Raw genomic sequence first — 12,799 nt, forward strand, 5'->3', positions numbered from 1 at the left:
AAGTGGATAAGATATTGTGTTCCTTCTTTTGAGAAGCAATATGAAGTACACAGTACCGATTATGAAGTATTCCCTTTTTTTTTTTTGCTTTTTAGGAACACACTCACGGCACATGGAGGTTCCCAGGCCAGGGGTTGAATCGGAGCTACAGGTGCTGGCCACAGCCACAGCAATGCAGGATCCAAGCCGTGTTTGTGACCTACATCACAGCTCCCGGCAACGCCAGATCCTTAACCCACTGAGCGAGGCCAGGGATTGAACCTACAACCTTGTGGTTACTAGCTGGATTTGTTTCCGCTGCACCACAAAGGGAACTCCTGTGAAGTATTCTTACCAAAAAAGCAGAACCTGAATCTAACCAAGCCTCTAGAGCTAAATTCCATTTATAGAAAAACATATTAAATGACACAAATAGACAAAAGAAACAAAGAGATAAATTCAGAATATGGGTCATTCCATGGGACACAGACCCGATTTTTGCAATAAAACAATAACATGGGGAAAAGTTGAGGAAGAAAAGGAAAGGGAGACTGCCCTATATTAAAACAAACATAAAAACTAAATGTGACTAAAGACCTGTTTAGATCCTGATTTTAACAAAACCAACTGCTAAAAATCATTTTTAGACAATTGGGAAAACCTGACTATGGATTTGTTATTAGTTAAAACCACGGAAATAGTTAATTTTTTAGGTTTGATAATGGCTTTGTGATTATGTAAGAATAAGATAGTTTTTAGAGATGTATACTGAAATATACATAGGTCCAATAACATGGAATTTGCTTTAAAATATTTAAATATAAGAAAAGGAAAAAAGAATATATATCACAAATGTAGCAAAATCTTAATGACTATTAATCAAGTGATGAGTGCATGAAGTTTCACTGTACTATTCTATTTTCATGTATGTAATCAGGTTTTTTCACAATTAAGAGGGGGTGCTAATCACAACCATTATAATCTGGGATATCTATTTTACCTTTCTTTTAAGGAGGACAAAGTACTTCCACATTAATAATAATATCAACAGTAGAAGCAAACATTTGGTAAATTTATTATGTGCCAGATACTCTAAGCACTTTATATGTGTTAATTAATTTAATCTATCTTTCTTAGTTTTAAACCATCTAAAGTCAAATCTATTTGTTCAAGTTTAATTTACCTGATATACGGAGTTCCCATCGTGGTGCAGCGGAAAAGAATCTGACCTGGAACCATGAGGTTGCAGGTACGATCCCTGGCCTCACTCAGTGGGTTAAGGATCAGGTGTTGCTGTGAGCTGTGGTGTAGGTCGAAGACACAGCTTGGATCCTGTGTTGCTGTGGCTGTGGTGTAGGCCAGCACCTGTAGCTCCAATTCAACCCCTACCTGGGACCCTCCATATGCCGTAGGTGTGGCCCTAAAGAGAAGAAAAAAAAAAAATTTACCTGATATACTTGATCTGTTGTACTGTTCTTTTTAACCCTGACTGTAACTGTTGTTCCATCTGGTAACGCTACTCTCAGCTCTACGTCGGACACACCATTGTAGTTCTGAGGAAAAAACAGAAATATGTTGAAGCCAACATGTTCAAAGTTCAAAACAGAAAACCTGGGAGTTCCCATCATGGCTCAGGGGTAACGAATCCAACTAGCATCCATGAGGATGTGGGTTCAATCCCTGGCCTTGCTCAGTGAGTTAAGAATCCAGCGTGTTGGAGTTCCCGTCCTGGCGCAGTGGTTAACGAATCTGACTAGGAACCATGAGGTTGCGGGTTCGGTCCCTGCCCTTGCTCAGTGGGTTAACGATCCGGCGTTGCTGTGGCTCTGGCGTAGGCCGGTGGCTACAGCTCCGATTCCAGCCCCTAGCCTGGGAACCTCCATATGCTGAGGGAGCAACCCAAGAAATAGCTAAAAAGACAAAAAAAAAAAAAAAAAAAAAGAATCCAGCGTGTCCCTGAGCTGTGTTGTTGGTGGCAGATGTGGCTCAGATCCTGAGTTGCTATGGCTGTGGTGTAAGCCGGAAGCTACATCTCCGATTCAATCCCTAGCCTAGGAACTTCCACATGCCATGAGTGAGGCCCTAAAAAAAACAAAACAACAACAACAACAAAAGAAACAAAGAAGAAAACTTGTATGAAGCAGTCCAGGTCAAAAACAGATGAGATTTTTCGCTTACTTTCAAACATTCAAAACTCACAAATAAGAAAAGAAAACCCAAAGCAGTAGTTTCAACAAATATTCTCTGGTTTTGAATGGTTAGGCATGCTAGATTGGCTCAAGTGGTATCTTAAGTTCCTTTCAGAAATAATCATGACACCTTTGAAAGGAAAAATTGATGAAGCTCAGGAATCTGAGTTACTCTGATGTCTTATTTTCTTCCTGCAAAGAATAAACAATTCTTATCCTCCTTAATTCAAAAGAATTCCTTTTCTCTTATTGTTTTTGATAATTAACACATTCCTCTAGCATATTTGTGACCTTGTAATTTTTACTACACAGAAATAACTATTTAGGAACAAGTCCATCTTCATTTACCACTTTTAAAAAATACTATTCATTGCCTAAAACCATTCTAAGCATTATTTTTTGACATCTCTGTAAGAAACTTATAATCTAACTGGGAAAATAAGACATATAAAGTAATTAGTGGATAACATATTCTTTAATACAGTAGCATTACATAGTCTTTCTTTTTAATTAATATTTATCAAGCACCTACAATATGCTTGACATTGTGGTAAGGCACTGCGAATATAAAGAGGATCAAAATGTAGCTCTTGTTCCTAAGATCTAACAGCATGGTGACCATAGTTTACTATGTATTTGGAATCTGCTCAGAGGGCAGATATTAAGCGGAGGCAATAAGGAAGGAAAGAAGTTAGGAGGGAAAAAGGGAAAGGAAAAAAGAGGGAAGGAGGAAGGAAACGATAACATGGTGATGGATATGTTAATTAACTTGATTATAGTGATAATTTCACAATGTATACAGATATCAAAGCATCAAATTGTACCCTTAAATATACATAATTTCTATTTGTCAATTATACCTCCATAAAGTTGAAAAAAAATGATTTAGGTCTTACCTACAGGTAGCTTACACTCTAGTAAACTAAAATTATAAAGTGATAATCTGATTATACACATAAAAAATTAGAGAATGAGAGAGCAACAAGGTGATAATTAGGTGGTACTGACTGCAGAAGTTCTTGGTGGGATGAAAAATCTGACTTGAGTATTAGGGAAGGCTTCAAAGAGAAGGTGGACCTAGCACTAGGTCTTGAAGGCTAAGCAGAACACATAAGAAAAGTTGAAAAAATAGTCATCTAGAGAATTTATGGCCATTCAGTATATAATCGATATCTTTATTTTCCCCCACAAGGAGCCAAGAGGTAACAGTCACTATAGAGGGTATTCACCTACCTCATCTGATTCTGATAGGAATTCCTGCATGATGTCACTCTCGCCAATGACTCGTATTGAGCACACTATAGAAAACAAAGAATCTGGCATGAGGCCCTAAAATCAAGAATATAAAGTTGGAGTTCCCTTTGTGGCTCAGCGGTTAACGAACCTGACTAGCATCCGTGAGGATGCAGGTGTGATCCCTAGCCTCGCTAAGTGGGTTAAGGATCCAGCGTTGCCGTGAGCTGTGGCGTAGGTCACAAACTTGGCTCAGATCCTGAATTTCTGTTGGCTGTGGCATAGGCCGGCAGCTGTAGCTCCAACTCAACTCATAGCCTGGGAACCTCCATATGCCACAAATGTGGCCTTAAAATAGCAAAAAAAAAAAAAAAAAAGAATATAAAGTCAAGGAAGCTCCCTTGTGGCGCGGCGGGTTAAGGATCTGGTGTTGCCACAGCTGTAGTGCAAGCTGCAACTGTGGCTCAGGTTCAGTCCCTGGCCTGGGAACTTCCACATGCCACGAGGATGGCAAAAAAAAAAAGAATACAAAGTCAAGAATATATCAAGGTTTAAGGGTAAATCATCAGTTGCAGGTAATGCTGAGGGAGAATGCCATCCCTGACATGACATTTTAAGGCACAACAAACATTTATATACACATGAACCAGAACAGAGGAATAACAGCGTGTACAAAGATGTAGCTTGCAAAAAATATTAAAGACAAAGGAAGTCATCCATAAAAGAAAAAGAAAAATTTAGTTTTTTTTTTTTTTTTTTGTCTTTTTGCTATTTCTTGGGCTGCTCCCGCAGCATATGGAGGTTCCCAGGCTAGGGGTCGAATCGGAGCCGCAGCCACCGGCCTACACCAGAGCCACAGCAACACTGGATCCGAGCCACGTCTGTGACCTACACCACAGCTCACGGCAACGCCGGATCGTTAACCCACTGAGCAAGGGCAGGGACCGAACCCGCAACCTCATGGTTCCTAGTCGGATTCGTTAAACCACTGCGCCACGACGGGAACTCCAGAAAAAGAAAAATTTAGTAAATCTAACTTCAACTTTGCATTTAAAGCCACTTTGGGGAAAAAAACAAGTAGTAATTTTGTTGTTGTTGTTGTTTTTAAGGTAAGAAGTAGATTTTTTGAGAGACAGACAAAGTGTGGGCTGGCTCAAAAGGCGAGAGAGCAACCCTGGAAGAGACACACTCCACAGACAGAGTGGGCCATTTCCAAGTGAGAGGGTGAGAGGCCCTGAAACAGGGGGTGGTGAATTTTTATGAGCTGGGCAATTTCACAGGCTAATGAGTGGGAGGATTATTCCAACTATTTCCAGGAAGGGGTGCTGGGTTTCCAGGAATTGGGCTACCGCCTACTTTTTGGCCTTTTATGGTGGGGCTCAGAACTCTCGTGGTGCCTGTGGGCATGTCCCTCAGCATGCTAATGTGTTGCTATAATGAAGCTCAAGGTCCAATGGAAGTCAAATTATCCACCAACTTGGACCTAGTGGGCTCCAACCGGTTTTTGTCATATCCTCCAGGGCTATATCATTCTTTTAAAGGTTGTGCCCTGCTCCCTTCCCTTCTGTTTCATCAGTAACCAAGTATTAAGCTGAGTACATCTTCTCATCTTCTCACTTCCTAACTTTAACTTCAAAACACCTACAACTAAAAAAAGAGAGCAGAAGAAGGAGGGAAAAGAAAACAGGCAGGCAGGTAGGTAATCACCTAAATCTAAGAGAGTTAATTTCCTGAGACTCTCATGAGGATAGTAAATTACACTGATGATTTTTCACTTTATTAAAAAAACTGTACCCTTCTTCATTTCCCAAGGGCTGTGTTTAAAGGCCAATCCATGTTGAAGAAAAGCTAAAAACAGATGAAGTTTCATAAGCTTTTATGGGGGAAATGTTTTTTCTTCAGGGATAAGGCTCTCTACCAAAGTTTTTAAAAAATTCAACTAGGTCAACTAGTTCTTCTACAAGGACAGGACACAGAATTATTAAATACCACATAAGACCATTATTCTGTTAAATCAGTATTTTAAAGAAAAAGCTACTCTACACCCAGCAAATTATATATAGCAAAGCAAGATCTCTTCTCTGAGCCAAAGACTGAATCATCTGACTCAGGAGATCTGTGTCATTTCTCCCCACCTTTCTAGATAAACAAATATTTCAGCATCCACATCCATAGACTCCTAATGTATTATCTGGAAGTCCTGAGATAACAAGTAAGTTTTAAAATTTCTACCAATAGGGAGTTCCCTTTGTGGCTCAGCGGTTAAAGAACCTGACTAGGATCCATGAGGATGCGGGTTCGATCCCTGGCCTTGTTATCCGGTGTTGCCATGAGCTGTGGTGTAGGTTGCAGACAAGGCTTAGATTTTGCGTTGCTGTGGCTGTGGTGTAGGCCAGCGGCTGTAATTCTGACTCGACCCCCAGTCTGGGAACCTTCATATGCTGTGGGTGCGGCCCTAAAAACCAAATAAATAAATAAAATAAAATTTCTACAGATAACCTGCTTAGAACAAAGGGACTTAAGATTACCTGAAACTCAGCAAACCTATCCATGGACACATGTAAGAGGAATAAGGAATTTTCAATTGGGATATGCCCATGAACCAAAAACCATTTTAATAAAAATGTCTCAAATACTACCCACCTAGTTCACAAATCAGTTAAAAGCATGTTGATGAATCTGTATCTGTTTGTCCTATAAATAAAGGTCCTTAATGAATAAAAAAAATGCATTTTTTTCATTGTCAATTTTTCAGTGAATCAATAAAACAGGGTATTAACATTTCAATCTTGGCTTCAAAACTCAGCTCATGGGAATTCTTGTCGCGGCACAGCAGAAACGAATCTGATTAGGGACCATAAGGTTGCGGGTTCAATCCGTGGCCTCGCTCAGTGGGTTAGGGATCCGGCGTTGTGGTGAGCTGTGGTGTAGGTTGCAGACATGGCTCGGATCTGGCATTGCTGTGGCTGTGGTGTAGGCCGGCAGCTAAAGCTCCAATTTAGACCCCTAGCCTGGGAACTTCCATATGCTGCAGGTGTGGCCCTGAAAAGACAAAAAGACAAAAACAAAAACAAAATTCACATCATTCAAGCCCTATAGTCAGAAACTTGACTTTTCACTATTGAGTTCCACGAAACTTAGCTATGCAGTTTAAGAGCTGCAATATGTACCTCGACCCTATGTTTACTCAAGACAGCAGTTTAATAGGCTGACTTACCTTTTTCTAAATATTCTTCCAACCCTCGACGTCGGGCATCTAATTGCTGTTCTGATAAAGAGAATGGCCACTTCCCTGGAAGTCGGGGAAATGTGAAGTTGGCAAACTCCCTCTTCAGGTTCTGGTGTAGGATGGCAAACTCTCGGTACCGCTTAGAACACAGCTGCCTCCCTGCCATGTAAACATTGTATACCTGGTGAGGGGGAAGAACAACAACAAAAAAAGCCTACTTACTACAAATTAAATCACAGAATCATCTACAGTCAGGCTCAGATTGATATGATTAAGATATATATTCTGCTATACACTTAAAGAATACGTGGTCAAGGTCACTGTAGAACAAAATTTACTTTAAATAAACATCCCAGAAATTGTATATACAAAAGAGGGTTACTGCCTTCAAGGCGCCCACGATCTTATTTTTGCTATGACAATTATTTCTCACGCACAGTTTTGCATACCTTCTAAGGCAATTATCGACTTTTAAAAAAGGGAGATTTTCGCAAAGTTAAAAATCATTCAAAGTCAATGTGGTAAATACAGTGAATGAACAAGCAAGCAAATCTGGAAAGAGATGTAAAAAGCTAGAATATTACAAAGCTATATGACTGATATTTGTGTGTAGCCCACACTTCTAAAGTCTGAAAGTGATATAAGCAATAGCAGCTTTTTAAAAATTACCAAACAGATCATTCTGATAAAAAAAACTCCTTTAAGTCAAATGTCTTTAGTTTTGTTTTTCTTCTTTCCATCGTTAAAACAGGGTTAACACAAAGAGGTGAAGAAGGAGTTCCCACCGTGGCGCAGTGGAAACAAATCCGACTAGGAACCAAGAGGTTGTGGGTTCAATCCCTGACATCGCTCAGTGGGTTAAGGATCCGGTGTTGTGGTAAGATGTGGTGTAAGTCACAGACAAGGCTCAGATCTGGCATTGCTGTGGCTGTGGTGTAGGCCAATGGCTATAGCTCCTATCAGACCCTAGCCTGGGAACCTCCATTTGCCTCAGGTGTGGCCCTAATAAGACAAAAAGACAAAAAACAAACAAAAAAACCCAAAGATGTGAAGAATAAATGTACTCTAAGGACCTCTTCCTAATAATAAACAGTTAATAATCCCCATTTAAAAAAAAAAGGTAGAGATTTTTGTCTATTGTTCACAGATGCATGCCAAACTACTAGAATAGGGCCTGGCACAGAGCAGGCATTCAGTAGATACGTGATGAAGAAATGAGCGCAATTCTTAAACATGTGCCCACATAAAGGAAAGTGGTGGGATGCTTAATCCAAAAACATCAAATAATCTAAGTTACTCTGTATTTTTAACATATCAAATTATGCAGAGATGGGAAAATTAGCCCCAAATCACATTCACTGGCTTAGGAAAAAATCACTCAAAAATTCAAATGTGCACAAATATGTCACATACTCAAGTAATCAAGACTTAGTTACTGGAGTTCCTCTATGTGGCTCAGCGGAAACAAATCTATCATCCATGAGGACGCAGGTTCAATCCCTGGTCTCACTCAGTGGGTTAAGGATCCGGCATTGCTGTGAGTTGTGGTATAAGTTGCAGACAGGGCTCAGATTCCATGTTGCTGTGGCTGTGGCATAGGCCAGCAGCTGTAGCTCCAACTGGACCCCTAGCCTGGGAACTTCCATATGCCATGGGGGCTGGCCCTAAAAAGCAGGAAAAAAAAAAAGACTTAACTACTGAGAATATACATACCAAAGCCTTTCCTTTAATCTCAAGAAGAAATCTTCTCCATGCTTCAGTGATTCAGGAAATATGAATTAAATGCAACAATAAAATGATTTAGTCATTCAAAACTCCTCTCCCACAACTCTCCTATGACCCTCTCTCCTACTTAAAATTTAAAAGCAAAGCCTCTAATCACTATCAAACAGTATTCAGGGATGAGTAAGATCCTGATCAATGAGTTTTCTTCTTGTGATTATTGCTCAAATTTGCAACTGATTATAATGAATCACACATACTACCCAGTACTCCCATTAGTGCCTTCTAAAGCACAGAAACATTGAAAGGACAATAGTCTTCCCCTCAGACAAGACCACACGCTCTCTTAAGGGTAGGCAGTCTCAAGTCTTATTCAGCCAACCTGATCTTATATACTTACTTCTCAAGTGAAATTTTACAAATTTCTCAATTCTTTTGCTTAAAAAGCAAACCCCCCCCCCTTTTTTTTTGTCTTTTTGCCATTTCTTGGGCCACTCTTACGGCACATGGAGGTTCCCAGGCTAGGGGTCTAATCAGAGCTGTAGCTGCCAGTCTATGCCAGAGCCACAGCAACGCAGGATCCGAGCCGCATATGCAACCTACACCACAGCTCATGGCAACGCCAGATCATTAACCCACCGAGCAAGGCCAGGGATCGAACCCGCAACTTCATGGTTCCTAGTCGGATTTGTTAACCACTGCACAACGACAGGAACTCCACAAAACCCTATTGTTAAAAATAAATCCAAGTTTCTCAAATAAGGAAGGAAGGATGGAAGGAAAGAATGGAGGCGGAGAGGGAGGGAGGGAAGGAAAGCTAGCCTAGTGGCACTGCTAGATTAGATGTACTCCAATGTCTTTTTCCAAAGAAGAGTAGACTAGGTCTTTAACAATGCTCAGAAAGATTATGACTGCATTTCCTCAATAATGATCACTTGAGTTATCTCAAGTCTAGTTAAACATTTCCTAGGGAACAAAGAACACTACAACTTCAGGTCTTTGTGAGAATTTTAACCCTAAAAAGTGATTCAACTTTCAATTTCTTTCTTTTTTTTGGGGGGGGAGGGGGCAACACCCTCAGCACATGGAAGTTCCCAGGTTAGGCGTCCAATCGGAGCTACAGCTGCTGGCTTATACCACCACAAAAACGAAGGAGCCAAGCCATGTCTGAGACCTATACCACAGCTCACGGCAACACTGAATTCTTAACCCACTGAGCGAGGCCAGGGATCAAAACCACAACCTTATGGTTCCTAGTCAGATTCATTTTGGTTGTGCCACAACAGGAACTCCAACTTTCAATTTCTTATAAGGTGAAAAGAGTTACATCAAATAGCCTCCTATCAACCCCCTCTCCCCTCTTCCTACTTAAATGTGAAGTCAAAGGGAAGATAACTATAAACAGGATGCCTGACAGTTCAGTAATACTTTATTGCAAGTAGGAATGGCTACAAGAGCCAAACCATTTTTAAGTTAACTGGGCTTAGCAAATGAGAAACATACAAAAAGAGATCATGACAGAGACTGCTTTGTTCTTCACTTGTCCTTAAAATTAACCAAGATCCATTAGTATTCATTTCTCTGGTTTGGACACACTCATTTGCAAAGAAAATGACTTGAGTTCCTGCTGAGTCAACTCATGAATGTCCATGAGAATGAGAAAAGACCACAGTCCCATTATAAATGAGAATGTCTGGGAGTTCCTGTTGTGGCCCAGTGGTAATAAACCTGACTTGTAACCATGAGGATGCAGGTTGGATCCCTAGTCTTGCTCAGTGGGTTAAGGATCTGGCTTTGGTGTAGGTCACAGATGTGGCTCGGATCCCAAGTTGCTGTGGCTGTGGTGTAGGCCAACAGCTGTAGCTCCGATTTGACCTCTAGCCTGGGAACTTCCATATGCCCCAGGTGCAGCCAATGAAAAAAAAAAAAAAAAAAAAAGAGTCTGCCAAAAAAATATATTCTCTGGACTTGAAAGGGAACACAATCAAATAGGAACTAAAGATATACACAGGCAGGCAGTGTTTCTAGTGTCTTTCCTTTCCTTTAATGTAAACCCTCAGACTGGCTGGCTCATAGGTGGAATTATTTGAAGTTGCCTAGCATGTGACAGCACACTGAATTTAATGATCAATGGTAACTGTCTTCTCCAACTGACCATATCCTACAAGACTTCACGTTGGAATGTTTGGATTGCAAAGCCAGCTTCTGAGGGTAACAAATTTTGGCCTTCTTAAGATACTCTTTGCTGAGTATCTTACCTAGCAAGGGAAAAGGAATGAATTATCAATGGGGAAAATGTAAAACTTCTCTGACCAGTGATCTGATTTTGTCTTTCTGGATTCTTCAAGGCAAAGTTTCAAAATTCAGCTATGAAATAATTTCTAAACTTCTCAATATGTAAAGGTTGAAAAACCATTTTTCTTTATCCTCATGACTTAACTCTATGGAATGAATGCCAGAAGATGGTAATTGATAAATTCTTACAATTAGCACAAACCATTGCAGGGAAAGCAACTCTAGTAATATCCGGGCTCTGGATTCAATAGCAAACCCCCAAATTCCAGGTATCAGAGATCTTGATTTTGTTGGTTCCTTCATCACCCATCACCTACCGATTTCTTAGGGCTTCAAAATGATAACATCTCATTCTATGTAAGATTTGAATATTAACAACAACAAAAAAAAAGAAATAGCAACAACAACAACGACAAAAAAAAAAAAAGATTTGAATATTAAAATGTTTTCATTTTCACAAACTTCCAACAGGAATTTTGCTATTGAACACACAAAAGAGAATCTCCTTATATAATGCAAAAGTGAGCTTCCAAATCAGCTTTCAGATGTCAGACACTGAACTGGTTCATGCTATTGATGTGGATAAATCTTCAATGTACATTATGACCAATAAATTGTTTCTAATGCCACCTTCCCATTTAATCTTGTTCTTAGCTGAAAATTCTTCTTAAAAAGGACGCATTTTCTGTTGTCCATAAGCTGCTTATAACAACAAAAGGAGATACAGAACACTTAGCTGATTTCTGGCTGAAATGTGTGAGATCTGTGTATTCTTCTGTGTATGTGTATTCTTCCCCAATGCTGAAGTATTTAGGGTCTTTCTTGGAAAGAAAAAATTAAAATAAAAATTAAAAAAATAAAGGCAACAACATTCTCTTAAATAACTTATGTTTACTGTGTGTTTTTTTCTAATGTGGATCATAAATGGTATCTATTTTATCTGGACCTCAGGTGTAGAGAACTAGATTAATTATAATCCTTAGTTCATAAAACAGTTTCATTTTGGTGAGATCTTTGGATATCTAATTTTAAGATATTTTAAAAATTTTAATATTTTTAACACTGTAAAAAGTAAACTAAAAGCCAAGACTTTGACAAAATCTTATTTCTAAGCATACAGTCTCTTTTTCCTTCATCCCATTTCCCTGCTTCTCTAACTCCCAAAATTATTACACTCAATGATGTTCCATTATCCCCTTGTTTTTCTTTTTCTAGTTTTTCTCTTGAATATATGTAATCCCTATTTATTTATTTATTTATTTATTTGCTTTTTAGGGCTGCACCCGCAGCATGTGGAGGTTCCCAAGCTAGGGCACTACAGCTGCCAGCCTACACCACAGCCACAGCAACACCAGATCCTTAACCCACCAATCGAGGCCAGGGATTGAACCCGCAACTGCATGGTTACTAGTCAGATTGGTATCAGCTGCACCACCACAGGAACTCGTGTAATCCTTATTTTTTAACTTTTAAAAGATATTTTAGTTTTATAAACACGTTATCATTCAGAATGAGACCTTTTGGGACTTATTTTTTTCACTTAGTCTCAGCCACAACACTGTATCTTTGTGGTTTACTCTGTTGTATGTAACATTTTGCAGTTTTGCTTTTCAAACTCTGTTCTCCCATTAGTGGGCATTTAAGCTGTTTCTGGCTTTTAGGTGTTTCTTGGTTCTAGCGACTGTGAACAACACTGCTATGAACATTTGTACATCTGCCCCCTGTAGTATACAACAAAGAGATTCTCCTGGGAACGCCCCGAGAGAGGAAATGCAGGGTTATAAGGTATGTGAATATTCAACCTAAGGAGATAATGCCAAACTATAAGCTAAAGCAGTTACAAAAATTTATACTTTCAGTAATAACAGAAAAAGATTCTCTTAATTTTTGCCAATGGGATGGGTGTGAAAAGATATCTCACTGTGGTCCTAATTTACATTTCTCTAATTACTAATAATGTTGATCATCAACTCTCCATATAGTTGTTGGCCAGCTTCCCTGGGATCCAACCTCACCCACCAATGGGCCAACATCAACTCTGGGAAACCTCAGACCCCAGAGCCAGCTGAGTCAGGACCTGGCCCCGATTACCAGCAGACAGACACCAGCCCCAGAACCCTCCCAGGACACAGCCCCATCTACCAGTGCTGAC

The 12,799-nt window shown here is 39.7% G+C and overlaps 1 protein-coding gene across 2 annotated transcripts in view; it reads right to left on the reverse strand.

The window, feature by feature from the left end:
* Positions 1 to 12,799, reverse strand: part of SNX27 (sorting nexin 27) — an 87,156-nt gene that overhangs the window by 36,500 nt on the left and 37,857 nt on the right. For both annotated transcript variants that reach the window (XM_021089855.2, XM_003125761.7), the window contains exons 3-5: positions 6,619 to 6,811; positions 3,402 to 3,466; positions 1,428 to 1,532 (exon numbers count right to left, since the gene is read on the reverse strand). In XM_021089855.2, the coding sequence (XP_020945514.1) occupies positions 1,428 to 1,532; positions 3,402 to 3,466; positions 6,619 to 6,811 (363 nt within the window). The remainder of the gene's footprint in view (positions 1 to 1,427; positions 1,533 to 3,401; positions 3,467 to 6,618; positions 6,812 to 12,799) is intronic.

Source organism: Sus scrofa, chromosome 4, assembly GCF_054392235.1.
Source record: "Sus scrofa isolate SSC_HxYL_T2T_F1_AM1 chromosome 4, Sscrofa_HxYL_maternal_Yorkshire_Landrace_v2.0, whole genome shotgun sequence".
NCBI lineage: Eukaryota > Metazoa > Chordata > Mammalia > Artiodactyla > Suidae > Sus > Sus scrofa.